The 15,925-nt window shown below is 37.8% G+C and overlaps 1 protein-coding gene and 2 long non-coding RNA genes across 3 annotated transcripts in view; 2 read left to right on the forward strand and 1 right to left on the reverse strand.

Annotated features, from left to right (window-relative positions):
• LOC141777463 (uncharacterized) overlaps positions 1–15,925 on the forward strand; it is a 234,776-nt gene that overhangs the window by 211,454 nt on the left and 7,397 nt on the right. The gene's annotated exons all lie outside the window — the stretch shown is intronic.
• On the forward strand, positions 2,221–9,503 carry chmp5a (charged multivesicular body protein 5a). Its single transcript, XM_074651720.1, has 8 exons — positions 2,221–2,407; positions 4,228–4,332; positions 4,426–4,472; positions 5,774–5,867; positions 6,171–6,242; positions 6,862–6,970; positions 8,009–8,124; positions 9,031–9,503. Exons 1-8 carry the CDS (start codon positions 2,339–2,341, stop codon positions 9,079–9,081), a joined length of 663 nt encoding a protein of 220 aa, XP_074507821.1. The 5' UTR covers positions 2,221–2,338; the 3' UTR covers positions 9,082–9,503.
• LOC141777461 (uncharacterized) lies at positions 9,643–11,142 on the reverse strand. Its single transcript, XR_012595900.1, has 3 exons — positions 11,011–11,142; positions 10,749–10,922; positions 9,643–9,781 (listed from the first exon to the last, which is right to left on the reverse strand). It is a non-coding gene; the product is annotated as an uncharacterized LOC141777461 (long non-coding RNA).

The raw sequence follows: 15,925 nt of genomic DNA on the forward strand, positions 1-15,925 counted from the left end.
AGACAGGTAATCTGAATAAAATCATGTGCCTCTGTGTCCTCCGGTGCTCCTAACGGCATCTGCAAGATTTCACAGACCGGAGGAAAACAACCAATCAGAGCAGAGCTGGAGCCCCGCCGTCTCTGAGCAGCTGTCAATCACTCACCAACTCTGATCAAACGGTCAAACTAGGCAGCGCTGGTCAAATATGAATCAATATTCTGTTAAGTGCTAACTAGAGCTGCAACAATTAATTGATTAGTTGTCAGCTATTAGATTAATTGCCAACTATTTTGCCAATCGATTAATCGGTTTGAGTAATTTCTTTAAGAAAAAAAAGATTTCTGATTCCAGCGTCTTAAATGTGAATATTTTCTGGTTTCTTTACTCCTCTATGACAGTAAACTGAATATCTTTGAGTTGTGGACAGAACAAGACATTTGAAGACGTCATCTTGGGCTTTGGGAAACACTGATCAACATTTTGCACCATTTTCTGACATTTTATCGACCAAACAACTAATCGATTAATCGAGAAAATAATCAACAGATTAATCGACAATGAAAATAATCGTTAGTTGCAGCCCTACTGCTAATGCCACTCTCTCCGATACACAGATATAATGCCTGCAGGGGTTTACACCCTCAGCTCATTGTTCAGCTTCACTGTTTTGGTTCACTCTCACCGCAGTTTAGCAGCCGAGCCAGATATTTCCCTCAGGAGCGTGTGGAGACCAAAAAAAAAGCTAAAAGAGAGTGAATATGGGACATTCAGAGGTTTTTCCTAATTGGCATTTTGTCAAAGTTTTGAGGAGCTGACAGGTCTAATGGTGCACAGGGTTTCTCAGAGATTTAAGAGGCTAAATAAATCAATCAGCCCTTGTGTGAATTGATGAAGATGTTAGCCATAGTGACCAAGATTACTGAAATGTTTCTACTTTGTCTCTCAAGGTCTGTGTGCATTAGCAAGCAATTATAAAGCCAGGTTCAGCAATGTCTAATAAGGTTCTAATAGACTTCATTGTTCACAGGAAAAAAACGTCACTCATTGCTTGCTGCATAATGATATAACAGTGGTGGAAAAAAAAAACAGAATGTAAACATGCTATTAGTATTATGTGCTATTAGTTATATCAATATTAACTGTCTATTAGAAGACATTAACGAGATTTTGGCAAACAGCTAATGGGTTTCTCAATAAGCCATCGCATCTGCAGTTATAAATGCTGATGAGATCGTAATTAAATATATTTTGGCTCCCAGAAGGTAAATGGTCTAATGGTCCATTGGATGGTCTTCCTGATTAATGAAAAGGCTAAACAGACAAAGCAAGTGTCATGCAGGAGGAGGATAATGACCAGAAATTTCCACAACCTGGCAACCCAAAAAACTAATCTGCAACTATTTTGATAATTGAATAATTGTTTTTGTCATTTATAAAGCAAAAATGCAAAACATTTGAGAAAATAATCGTTATGAAATTATTGTTAACTGCAGCTTTCATTTAGATAACTGTTCAAAGAGGTCAAATTATCTAATAAATAAAACAAAGACTAGAACAAAGTCCAAAAAGTAAATCCAAGCTTTGTAGCACAACTAAGTTTGTCCTTCTTTTCTACCCAGTTAATCATGATGGGATTGTGGGAAAAGCATAATGACAAGGAAACAGTATTCAACACAACACCGAGGAGGCAGTTTTCTTGATTTTGGTACCAATTAAGATTCAAGATTCAAAATTCAAGATTCAAGCCCTTTATTGTCATTGTGTAGTACAACGAAATTAGATTGTGACAATCTCATAGGTGCTAATGAAAAGATAATACAATAAAAAAAAGAGATAGTGCAATATAAAAGATAATACAATATAAAATATAAAAATACAATATGTGTATTGATGAGATGACAGTTTTGCCAGATTACAGTTTTGCCAGATTATTCATCAGATAATTATATAATTATTGCACAGAGTGATCAGCATGTTATTGCACATATTAATCTGTACTTGTAGATAGGGTATATCCACACATGGTAATCAGTTAATACTAATCTGCACGTAGGGAGTCAGGTTAAGTCAAACATGTCATTAAAAACCTAATTTAATCCTATCTGCAGTGTGGAGGTGTGTAACAAAGACTGAAGGGACAATAGGTTTGTTATTACAGCTGCAGTACTTCTGCTCACCACGAGGGGGCGGGCCTGTATTAAATAACAGCCTCTCAATGGTCACAACTGTTTACACCACCCAATAAGAGCCGTGTGCGTCAGAACCGTTACTTCCGGGTGTCTTTAATGAAGATTTGCATTTGATGCTTTTATTTTATTATCTAAAGAAAGATAAAAGCTAAAAACGTTTAGAGAAAATGAACAGAATATTCGGACGTGGAAAGCCTAAAGGTCCTCCTCCTAACCTGTCGGACTGTATCGGTAATGTGAGTAATGAGTCAGATGTATTGTTGTTTATGTCGTGATCTAACGGTACTGAGCTAATATGACCACAACAACCACCAGCACACAGCGCTAGATAGCGAACAAGATACACTTATTAAGCACCTTACACTTCTAGATTGGTCTTCGCAGATCAAACTGCAACAGAACAAAGAGTTGGACGTTTCAAATGCAGTTTGAATGGTACAAATGCCTTCAGCCACTGTGGAGGTATTAGTCTAAATCAAGACAAAGTGCCCTGTGGGTGTTGTGTCGAATACTGTGTCCTTGTCAATATGCTTCTCCCACAATCCCATCGGGCAAATGTCAGGGCGTAGGTTAGGAGTATATATCAGTAGCTATAGGTGGGTGATTTCAAATAGTCAATATGATTAAGATAAATATGTAAGTAATGAATTGGTATTGTGATTAAGTTATATTATAAGTAATCAATTGGTATTCTGGATTGATAACAAATTTATATTTCGATAAGGATAATTATATCAGTGATTAATTTATATTTATGTATGACACAGATAAAAAGGTAATAATTATAGTTAGAATAATTATAAATAATAATAATTATAGTTAGACAAATTTAGGGAAATTGAATTAGAGTATATGTATGGCTCAATAAGGAAGCTGGTTAATAATTACTAATTGATTTATGGAGAAGGGGTGGGATTAAATAAGTTTATACTTCTTCTCACTCCTTTTTTGAATATGTAAATCAAGGCATCAAGTGTTGACAATTTATTTTTCTTACGCTTTTCATTGTATGTAAATATTACTTGTTTCTGAGTGTCCACTCAGGTATAATCATTATTTTTCTCTATTTTTTCTTTTCTTTTCTTTTTTGTATTCTACATGTTCGAAATAAATTTTGAAATTAAATTTCAACATAACGGATACAGGGAAACATACTTTGAACCTTTGACATTGAGAGGGAAAAAAGCATTGCTGAGAAGATAAAACTCTTTCATATTAAGATGATATATAGAGCTGAGGAACAAAGCACCCTGAGAACATATATATGGGTGTTTCTGCAACTGTTCCAGCAATGCAATTTTGTGTTTATGTTAAAATTTGCAGTGCAATGCTTGATAAATATATACACAGTGTCATTACCCATCTTGACATAATAAATAATAATTTTTTCCCACAATCCCATGATGGCTTATTGAGAAACCCATTAGCTATTTGCCAAAATCTCATTAATGTCTTCTAATAGCCAGTTCATATTGATATAACTAATGGCACATAATACTAATGGCATGTTTACATTCTGTTGTTTTTTTCCACCACTGTTATTTCATTATGCAGCAAGCAACGAGTGATGTTTTTTCCTGTGAACAATGAAGTCTATTAGAACCTTATTAGACATTACTGAACCTGGCTTTATAATTGCTTGCTAATGCACACAGACCTTGAGAGACAAAGTAGAAACATTGCAGTAATCTTGGTGACTGGCTAATCAGGGCGTAGGTTAGGAGTATAATATCGGTAGCTTGAGGTGGGTGGTATCAACATATCGGATCCAGGGAAACATACTTTGAACATTTGACATTGAGGGATAAAAAAGCATTGCTGAGAACATGAAACTCTTTCATATTCTAGAGAGAGATATATTCATAGATATTCATAGAGAGATATTTATTTGGAAGAGTCAAAAGTGAGCGTAGTTGCAGAAACACCCATATACGCTCATTATCTCCCCTTCTGTTTTCCACATACAGTACACACAGGCCGGTCATTTTAGCCCTGTGTTTGGTCTGCCAGGATGCTGAAAGTCATCACTCCTCTAATGAATCTCCCCCTCACTCAGGTGGATGCGAGATCAGAGTCCATAGAGAAGAAGATTGGCAGACTAGACGCTGAACTTGTCAAGTACAAGGATCAAATGAAGAAGATGAGAGATGGGCCCTCGAAGGTAACACGCCAACCGTATGAATTAGGAAGGTTACAAGATTGTTTTTCCAAAAATAGCAAACATCGTTTCTACCTATTCCCTTTTTAAATGCAGAACATGGTGAAACAGAAGGCGATGAGAGTCCTGAAGCAGAAGAGAATGTGAGTCCTGAACTGCATCATTTTTACCCTTTGATATATTTTATTACAGAGTCAGAGATACGAGAACTGACCGGTATATTGACATGATATTACATATTACAGGAATATGTTGGTTGATAAGTACTGTATCATAATATTCCTGTACATAAATGCCAGATATGTTAATAGTGTGGTTAAGGGAGAGTGGGGTGAGTTGAGCCAGTTTTTACTTGAAGTGTCTTTAAAGTGAGGGAATGACAGTAATGTCTCCAACTTAAACATGTACATATACAGTATTTCAGGATGTGGTGCATCCTTGGGAATGATCACTTTGGATCTAAAATAAACAGTTTTCAAAATATGACTTTCCAAAAAGTCTTGGCTCAACTTGCCCCCGATGAGGGAGCTGAAGTGAGGTTATCAAAGAACTCCCCCACATTGTGCCTAAAGGCAGTGGCTCTTCAGAGAGAGGTTTCTCCAGGAGTGCGCCATGACAGATGGCGATGCACCCTAAACCATGAACCAATCACGTCATAGAAAAAGGTTAAAAGTTGATTAGCATATGATCATCTTTTTATTTATCCTTTATTGAACCATTGCAGTTTACATTTCGATTTACATAACAAGTTTAAGCTATAATCTAATTATATATAATTATAAATGGCTCAACTTCCCCTAGGACCTTTTGGTTCAAATTACCCCACCACGGCCATTTTAACAAACTTGTATCATCCAGCAGTTTAGAGCTAACGTCATGCTAATAGTATAGCCTCATAATGTAACTTCTTAAAGCACCTGTGTGACATTTTTTCAAACTTGTCCGTAATTGTTCAGACACAAGAATCATGACTCCTTTAACATAAAAAAAAATCATTTTGAACAGCAAAAAGATGTTTTATGAACCTAAATGTGTTCACCACTTGTTATATGGGCCTCGCTCCACCACAGGGTCAGTAAAATGGATGACTCTTCAGAAATGTGTGGTCACCTGAGCAATTTTGTCTATGGTTGCCTAGAAACAAGTGGTGGCTCAAATCACCCCACTCTCCCCTATTTAGAAACTGTGTCACCATTACATAGCTCGTCAATGAGAATGCACTAACGGGTTTATTTTTCAATTGTCTTGTTCACGATTCATGAGCAATCAAATTTAGAGCATCCTTATTAAAATACTTATTTATGTTACAAATATTTATTATATCTCAAATATCAACCAATATGAGCCTCAAAAATCCCCTTTTGGTAGGGCTCAAATTAGAACTGAGCTTTAAAAACACGATTACGTGGCCATGAAAACCAACTGTACTTCTTTTTTGACACAGGTATGAAGGTCAAAGAGAGCAGCTGGCTCAGCAGTCTTTTAACATGGAGCAGGCAAACTACACAATCCAGACATTAAAGGACACCAAAACAACAGTAAGAGCCAAACGACCAATAACAGTTTGGGTTAAAGCTTTTAGTCATACTGAACATGTATGACTTGATCTTGTCATGCTGTCTTATAAACATATAAAGTGTTTTTTTTTGTTTTGATTTCGTTGTATCTAGAAGTAGCTGAGACTGGATCAAGTCTAGAAATGTGATTCAGATTCAGACTTCATCTTATCGGCATGCGTCTCTACCTGTAAAGACACAAAACAGATTATTTTTCAAATGCTGTTAGAGTTTTTTTTTACCAGTGACTAAATATACCTTGTGCAATGTGTTTTCTGTTCCCAGGTGGAGGCCATGAAGATCGGTGCAAAGGAAATGAAAAGGGCTTACAAGGACGTCAAACTTGATCAGATTGACGTATGTTTTGTTATATACCACTACACTGTTTCTGTTATCACTCAGCAATTATATATGAATGGTTTAGGCTACACCAGGCATCAATACTAACAAATGACCAAGTCACTCTAGTCTCTATTTGACAGGTAATTTTAAAATTCCCACCATTAGATTTTTTTTTTCTTTCTTGTCCAGCTGGTATAAAGAATTTACTTTTTTTCCTGTAATTCAAATGTCTAAAACTGTTACTGTTTGCTACCATTTGGAACAACAAAATACCAGGTTTCTTAGTCCTGCTTTAATCAAATGTAGTCTGATTTCAACAACCAACAATAAAATAATTAGAAGACATTATTAAAAAAAAGCATTACACGCTCTTACATATATGTTTAAATGTGGACTGATGAGCAAAAATACCAGGTCTTGCTCATTTACAGTGTCCTAAATGATTATTTATTCCTAGTGCTGCTCTATACCAAATGATAAATCCTTCTAACACTGAATAAATAAAACAAATTAATTTGCATCTTAATTTTGGTTGTAAGTAAAATCAATATTCCAGTTGCTCCAGCACCAGCAGTTCCAGTTCCAGTCAGAGATATGGGACGTATATAGTGATCAAATGTATTTGAACTTTCAGGATTTACAGGACCAACTGGAGGACATGATGGAGGACGCCGGCGAGGTACAAGAGGCCCTGAGCCGCAGCTACGGCACTCCAGAGATAGACGACGATGATCTCGAAGCAGGTATACCTGACATGTTTACATCTTGCATTACTGTCTGGGCAGACACCTTCATCCACATAATGAATATAATCACCAACGTGAGTGCAAATATAAAGCTCTCAGCTTGAACGGTAACATTACTCACAGAAAACAACAGCTGTCAGTGTGTCAGTGTGCTGACTTGACTATGACTTGCCCAAAACTGCATGTGATTATCATAAAGTGGGCATGTCTGTAAAGGGGAGACTCGTGGGTACCCATAGAACCCATTGTCATTCACATATCTGGAGGTCAGAGGTCAAGGGACCCCTTTGAAAATGACCATGACAGTTTTTCCTTGATCGATTGTGTTAATGCGTTAAAGAAATTAGTGACGTTAAAACAAATTTGCATCAACGCGTCGTTGTCACGTTAATTTTGACAGCCCTAGTGTTAATATATTAAACATTTAAGCAACAACACAGAGACCAAAACTAACTGTGTGTTCAGGCAACTAACAAAGTTTTATATCTCAAAGGTATCAGAAAGTAGACCTCAACCAGTTTGAGTTCTATTTTATATTTCAAAAGTTTTCAAGTACAAGTTGGGACATTTTAAAATACGACCCCCTCTGTCCTTTCCACCTTTGCTTTGGATATGAAAAAACTCTCCCCAAAAAAACTTTAACAGGGAGAAAATGGAAGAAAGCACAGGAAGAGAAACTGAGGAGGGATCCTCTCCCTGGACAGACAGACGTGCAATAGATGCTGTGTGTACAGAATAACCAACATAAAAAAGGAGAGGAAAGACAGTTAGAGAAGAAAATCGCTGTCCAGAGTCGTAACATGAACATATTCTTTTGGTTTCTAAAAGTGGTCCACGCCATTCTGCAGCTGAAATATTGGGTTCAAATCACTTTTGGTCAAATTTGGTATTAAACAGTAATGTTAAACATGAAAGATATTGTCACACAGACAAATAACAGTATTAATAATCGGTCAAATTAAATTTTTTTTGTTCTGATAACTTAATAACTCAAGTGTGGACAGTACTACAGTGACAGTGTAACTGTGGTTTCAGAGCTGGACGCTCTGGGTGATGAGCTGCTGCTGGACGATGACAGCTCCTACCTGGATGAGGCCTCATCTGCCCCCTCTATCCCTGAGGGAATCCCCAGTGACAGCAAGACAAACAAGGTAACAGTCCTCAGAGCACTGCGGAGCACAGTGGTCACTATATATATATATATATATATATATATATATATTCATATATATATATCATTAAATGATGAGCAGTAAAATTGCTCTGCGCTGGCTGTGCCAACTGTAAGTCCAAAATAAGTCGTGGAGGAACAACCCTAAAACAACCTTGGAACAATTAACTTAATCAGACACTTATTATATTGTAATTCATTCCCACGATGCTGCTCAGAGTAATCACAGTGACCGGCTCGTCTGCCAACAGCACCGAGCTACACGCTACACAGCTCCGTTATGGTGCTTATGGTGCGTTCAAGCTTTACTCCATAAAAATTAGTATTGGGCGATGGTAGATTATAACGTTATCATGATGCATTCAAATATAATCTTGTAAAATGGAGTTTTTGGTGAGAAACTTGAATAACTATAGTTATTTGAAGGAGATATTTTCACAGCAATATAAAATAGATATTAGAGAGGGAATAATGACCTGTTTAACTTCCTAACACTTGCTCTAAGCAGCTTATGATGTATAATTAAAACTAATAATACCAAGACTTTTTTTTATCAATAAAAATAAAATAATTTATTTCCTAATCATTTCAATTGTAAATAAAAGAATTGTATGCGAATAACCACTACAGATGACAATAACATAGTAAAAGAATAACATTTAGAATTCTTGACGGTTGGAATTTAGCCCAACATGGAAGTGAAAGCAGCGCTCTGCTTATTTAAAAGTGAAATTGCAATAAAAATGTTTTGTCCCTAAACTCTATGAATAATCGTGATCTCAATATTGATCAAAATAATCGGGATTAGCATTTTGGCCATAATCGTGCAGCCCTTGTGAGCGCTGTCATTGAAGTGTTTTCTTAACATTCTTCTTTTTGTTTTCAGGATGGTGTTTTGGTGGACGAGTTTGGCCTGCCACAGATTCCTGCATCGTAAATAAGGAATGGATGAAAACAACTGCACTTCAACTGAAAACACTTTTATATGTAGATTAACATTTATACATGCAAAACATTTGACCTGAGAACACTACGATTTTGAAGCTGTCCTGGTGTTGGGTTGTGTATTGTTACCACTACCGTGCTAGCATGTGGCCTTGTAACATACTGAACCTTTTTTAAAAACACTATTCCCCTTTTCTTTTCTTCCTTTCGTCCTCCTGTCTAACACTCGTCAGTCTCGTCCACCGCCAGTATTACTATTTTTATTTGTCTTATTTGTATTGTAGTTTTGCGTGTTGTTCCGTCATTACCATTATGTTTTGAGCTCCCAAAAGTGGAGAGGATTCCCACTGAGTCTGTTCACATGTTATGCAGGTTATTTGAAACATGCAAAATAAATTATGTGTTTTAACTTAACCTTGAATTCTTTGATTATTATTATTTGTAAAGGTTCAACCACAGCAGATTTACCTTCATGGTGGCACTGGAGTAAAAACTGAGTTGTGGGCTCCTATTGAGCCGCACACAAGAAGAGAGAGCTATAGAAGAAGATTGATACCGTTCATATATGTCCATTTAATATAAAGCTACAGCCAGAAGACGGTTAGCTTAGCTGGACACAGGGGCTTCAAACGGGTAAACATCATCCGGTCCTGCAACTGTCTCATTGGGTTCGGGTGTTTTTTGTTTTTGTTCTTAAGACAAAAGAAGATAAAAGTTCATTTAAATACAAAAGAACAAGCTAAAATAAACTGGGGAAAAAAAGTTTGGAAACTTGTGTTTGGTCGATTATTTCTCTGTTGTTTCAACGCTAATTGGCATTGTATTTTACATCGTTGGAAAGCCTGTTTATTTACCTTCACAATGATGTCCAACTTGTAAGGATCATGCATTTGTAGGATGAGCAGCACAGCTGATTATGTGGGTAGCGCCCCTGTTAAATCACAAGTCCCTAACCCACCTGCAGGCATGGTATAGAATGCACACTTGACTAAACCACTCCCCCGTAGGTTATATAAGTCTGCCCTCCAGGCCTGAACCCTCCCTTTTCCCTCCAAATAATTCCAGCAGAACAAAGAGAGAGTGATGTGAGTTTAATGTGGCTTTTGTGCCTTTATAATTTATTTGGTTGAAATGAGATATATATTGTTTGAAAGTTAACAGATTGTTTTGTGTTATGTTAGATACCTGAGTTTAATATGTGAAGGAGAAAAGGCAAATTCCAGATTGTGGATGCATAAAGATGTAAGTTAAAATGAATTGACTTATTAATTGTAATCTGTATTATATTTATGAGATTTATAATATCATCTGTTAATGTCTTTTCTTAATAGAAAATCATCCACCAACTGCCATCCAACTTCACACCTTGACTTTAATAAATTGTTGGAACGGCTCCCTGGATCCTGTGTTTAAATGTGCACCACATCAGATGTTTTATGAACCAACACCACCACAAGCAACATAGCTTCTTCAGCCCCCGAAGAAAAATTTGCCAAAATGCTCTGCCAAGGGTAAACAGTGTATTCTCCTGTTGGAATGACTCTTGTTTTGAGTTGTTTGGTGGATTGGATGATTGAACTACAGAGAAATAATCAACTTTTTTCCCCAGTATATATATACAAGGCCAATGTAGAGGAATGGAAGGAATGTGATACAAACCTTGAGACTTGGGGACTGGTTGTGCAGCAAAGAGGTGATAGATGGAGCTGTTTTGGAAGGTCTTTTTTTTGTCTGGCTTTTCCTCTCTGACCCAGTTGTTGTACAGAATTTTCTTTTTCAGCTCAACTAACCTCGGGTCAAAGGTCAGGCTCTCTGGGTTGGCTTTGACTCCCACTGTTGGCAGACAACAGAGCTCAATCTCCTCTTGACTCCATTCTTGGTCGTTTTCGGGAGCAATTGTACACCTGGGCCACAACATCACCTTTTTCCACTGAAGCCCCTCTTTCTTCTGTTGGTCTTGTTTTATTTTCTCCATGGCCTCCTCCTGCCTCTCCTGCCTCATCCTCTCCTCCACAATTCTTTCTTTCTCTCTCCTCCAACTTTCTGTCTCTTTTTCTCGCTCCTCCCTGTCCCTCTTCCACTTCTTCATGGTCTCCAGAGCAACTCTTTCTCTGCGTTCCAGCTCCATTGCTTTCAGCTCTATAAGGCTTTGTCTTCTGACCTCCTTCCTTCTCTCCCCCGGGGTCAGTTTCATCATGCCTTTCACAAGCGCCATTCCAGCAAGGAGGTCTTGTCTTGCAATCATCTTTTCGTCCATCCTTATGCTCTTTCTCGGTGCGTGTAGGTTAGTTTACTCTGATGCTTTCACTTCATGAGCAAACAGGAGAGTTCTCTGTGTAACTTGTTATGACAACTCCATAGAATTCCATATATTCCATATAAGGCTGTGTAACTGCTGTATGTACTCCAGCCTGTTGTGTTTAGCCCTGCTAGCAGCATCACTTTGGTCCAGACTGGAATCTCTAAACTATCAAATGCATGGATGGATTACGAGACAATGGGCCCCTGGGCACAGATATGCAAAAGGCCCCACCATCTTTCCTACATAGGAGAAAGACACAGACTCGGTGATGCTTTTGACTCTTTTTTTTGTAGTTTTATGTCTCTTTGTGATCACTTTGTAATCCTATAGGGGCAGGCTGGCATCGTCATTTACGTCCACTAAAAGTGCTTGTTTTTGCCACTGACTTGTTATTATCATTGTAAGTATCTGACAACATTTTGGAAAGAGTTTCACTCAAGGGGAAGTCTTGTTCTGAAATTTAGATCTATAATCTAGATAAGAACTACCTAAAATGACAGAAACCATCTTTGTGAAAAATGTTGACTTTTTAGTTTGGCCCATGTCCCATCCGCTAACATGGAGGGGGTGAGCTTTACTGCAACCAGCCACCAGGGGGCGATCAAGATGTTTTGGCTTCCTTGAGCGAGTCCTGGACAGGCCAGTTCAAGCGAAAGGTAAGGATTTCAGGTAAGGTTTTATTTCTCTTTAGGGTCCTTTCCATAATGTTGTCAGACACTTATGATAACAACCTGGGCCTGTCGGTGGCAAACACAAGCACTTTAGTGGACCAAACGTTACATTGACGCTTGCAGCTCGTTTCTGCTTCGATGTTTGGACAAAGTCCTCGAGATAGGCTATTCCAAGCACACAGAGTTTGACATTCAAAAGAACTTTTGGTAGTAAACTAAACATTATTTTTTATTGCACAATCAATAAAGCACATATCATATTTAAGAGAATACAGTTCACAATAATAAAACAACTGAGCGAGCAATAACAATAACAAACAAAAAAAGGAAATGATACACAAATAAATACTAATAAAAAAACAAAATAAGAAACACAAGTGGTCAATCAGGAAATAAGGTATAGATATTCATAAAGATATAGGGCTTTTTGAATTTTACAACATTTTACATATTTTTGTGTATGGTATTATAACGTTCAGATATGCAGCAAATATATAGTTTTGAATAAACAACATGTATGTATGAAATATTCTTGCCAAAATAATTGAATTATTATTCCCAAACTCTGTTTTGTTTGTCCTTCAGTTGGAGACCAAACTTTATATTTTCAAATGTTAGAAACAGAATACTTATACTTATTATTATAAGTTATCCAATCTTAAAAACGCATCCAAAAAGGTCCAAGTTAAAATGCAAGAGAAAAAAATAAATGTTCTATGTTTTCAATGTCTGAGTTATAGAAAGTACAGATGTTGAAATCTAAGTTAAACCTTTGACGTAGGAAGTCATTACTTGGGTAAAACTCGTTCATCATTTTGAAATGAACTTCTTTAGCCTTTAATGGAAACAGGAAGGTAACTAGTTCTTATCTTAACTATGATATTAAACAAAACATCTCTGAGTGACAACTTGTTTTGACTCTTTGGACATTCCCATAGACAGTGAAATACAGTGCCGTTCTTCTTCAAACATTTAGTACAAACATCTGGAATCTTAGCAAACATATGATGAAGTTTGACAGGAGTTATGTATATTCTTATTGAATATTTAACTAATTTAACTCGAGTGTAAACTGTTCATATGAGGGGATTGGGTGGACATAGTCTGGCTACTTCTGATTATTCATAATCACAAGAGACTCGTTTGTTACATATACAGTTTTGAGGAGAGGAATCAGACCATCCTTTTAAAAGTCCGTCTCTGGTGGGACTCGAACCCCTCAACCTTTTAATCACTTCGCTCCCTGTCGCCTGTCGGTCGAGCTCATCCATCATTTGAGAGCCAATCATCTTGCGTATCGCTACCAAGATTCGACCAAGATTTGACCAATCGGAGGCCGCCCTGCTACCAAGAATGGCGACAGCCAATCACCGTCCGTTGCGTCTACCAAGATTTGACCAATCACACTCGCTATCGCTACCAAGATTGACGCCGGAAGCCACGCCCCTAGAAATCAACGTCAGGTCCCTTCAACGGAAAGTCAAGTCCTTCACCAGAATTTGTTTTCGACCCGACGTCTTTCGCTATATTTTGGGTAAGTTCATCGACATTTTCACATTATATCATATCAACCATTTATTGAAAATATGTGGTTTACATTGGTGGCGAGCCAGCACGCTAGCGAGCTAATGTCATATCCACGTAACCTGGCTATCTCACACTAGTTGAAGTCGCGAACGATTCTCTATTCATAACCAGCTGACGTCAGCTGATATGACACTATGCTTTATTTTAGGCAGCTGACAACACTAGTGTGTTAGCCTGTCTGTTTACATAGCACATTATGTAGCCCTGTAGTTAATAACGGGCTGGCTATTTGGTAATAACACTGACGTTAACGTTAATCAATAGTACAAGACAGAAAATACGTAGTCCACAGTTTACCAACGTAATCTATGTTTCTACTCTTTATGTGTGGATCAGTCTATGTATTTGGTATTTTGCTGAGTATGCTAATTTAGCCCCTGTGTATATGAATTGTTTCAGAATGTTATAGTGTTAAGTTACAGGTTGTAAAGCAGTTGAGAATAAGACATGTAATGCATAGGTCCAGTAAGGTACTCACCTGGTAACTAGTTTTAAAAAATTAAATTGTTTACAGATTCTGTATAGTAAGTACATTATTAGAAAACACTGTATCACAGACAGACAGAGGCAACTAAATGTTGCATAACCTCTTTTGCATGAGAAGTAATGGACACAGAGTGTAATTTATGTTAGTTTAGCTAGATTGGAGATCAGGATACAAGGATGTATTGTCATATGCATAAATAAACAAGTTATCAATGCAATGACATTCTTAGTTTGCTGGATCACTATTCTGTAGTGAAATATACTAAAAGTAAATATGAAATTAAGAAAGAAGAAAGAAATTATAACATAACATATAGCAGGCCATAATTTTACAATATAAGAGGACAATCCTTAAACTAAATATGGAGCCTAATCCCAGATCAAATGTGCGTTAAAGGGCCCTGAATATTGTCTTCTGTGATTGTAATGTTTAAATGTTTGTATCCTTGTTTATTGTCTTTGTCCTTTCTGTGATGTTGCAAACGGAGCTGCTGTTATGCAAAACAAATTTCAGACCTGTCTGACAATAAAGTATAAAGTAAGTATAAAGTATAAAGTATATTCTAACTGTTTTTTTTTTTTTCCCCAATCATACAGAATGGAGCCTAAATTTAGGAGGAGGGGGGATGGCCATGCTAGCCTCTTTGACACAGAGGAAGCAAAACGAATTAAGAGGGAGAACAGGCGATGGGTGCGGGCTCTGTCGCCTGAGAGGGTGAAAGAGTGCGAAGATGGCTGTTCTGCGTCGCGGTGGAGACCCGGAGAATATGCAGCATGTCCTGGGCCAACATCAGATGCAGTTTGGGATATTCAGGGGCCAAACTTTTCAATTTGTGGCAGAAAATGCGTTGGGGTATGCGGGTTATGTGGTGGCATCAATGTCAGAGGAGTCAGGAAACTCTGATTCATGCAACAACCTTGTCAACAAAAGAGCCTTCCAGGGGTACATCTCACATTATCCGGCAGGCCGTTATGCCATCCAGGTCAAGCGGGAGGTGAGATCCGCTAGAAGCCAGAGCCAACCTGCCACTGCTGCTGCTGCCACCTCCACACAGCCGCCCTCCAGCTCACCACGGCCCTCAGCCTCTTCACGAGCTGCAACCACCACGCAGCTGCCCTCCACCTCACCACAACCTTCAGCCTCTTTGCGAGCAGCTGCCACCTCCACCTCCTCGCGACTATCCTCAGTGCCTATATCCTCCCTGCGCTCATTGCTGATAGGGAAAGGCAAGTCTCAGCACAGCATTGAGAAGTCTGTGAAGAGGTTGTTTGCACCCCAAAAGATTCAGCCATGTAAGTATGCAACTAGAAAATGGATTTTGTGAAAAGCTGAGTTGTAAATTTTTTCATATCTTTAATGTATTCTATTTTGATGTCATTCTTTTTCAGCTGTTCCTGCTCTGTGCCTTGCTGGATCCACCACGGCACCTTTGCTGGAAACAGTGAAGTCGGAACCCACCGACAGTGAGCTTTTGCTGGCCGCTGAACAGATTGAGTCAGAAATAGCGCGTATGTATTTTAATGAAATACTTACACACACTCTTTCTCTCTGTCTCTCACTTTCTCTCTCTCTCTATCTCACACACCACACAGCTGTCTCTCTTAATATTCTTAAAATATATTTGTCTCTTTTATCCACAATTTCTCTTGACATTTTCCCAAAAAGCACAAAGTTATAACCGAGTATACACTTCATTTTTAATTTCTGACTTCCCAAGGAGTTTTTAGTTCCGGACAGGACGAAAGAATGTTTAAAAAAATCATTGTTCATTCCTTCATTCTCTCATATC

Source organism: Sebastes fasciatus, chromosome 11 (genome assembly GCF_043250625.1).
Source record: "Sebastes fasciatus isolate fSebFas1 chromosome 11, fSebFas1.pri, whole genome shotgun sequence".
Taxonomy (NCBI): Eukaryota; Metazoa; Chordata; class Actinopteri; order Perciformes; family Sebastidae; genus Sebastes; species Sebastes fasciatus.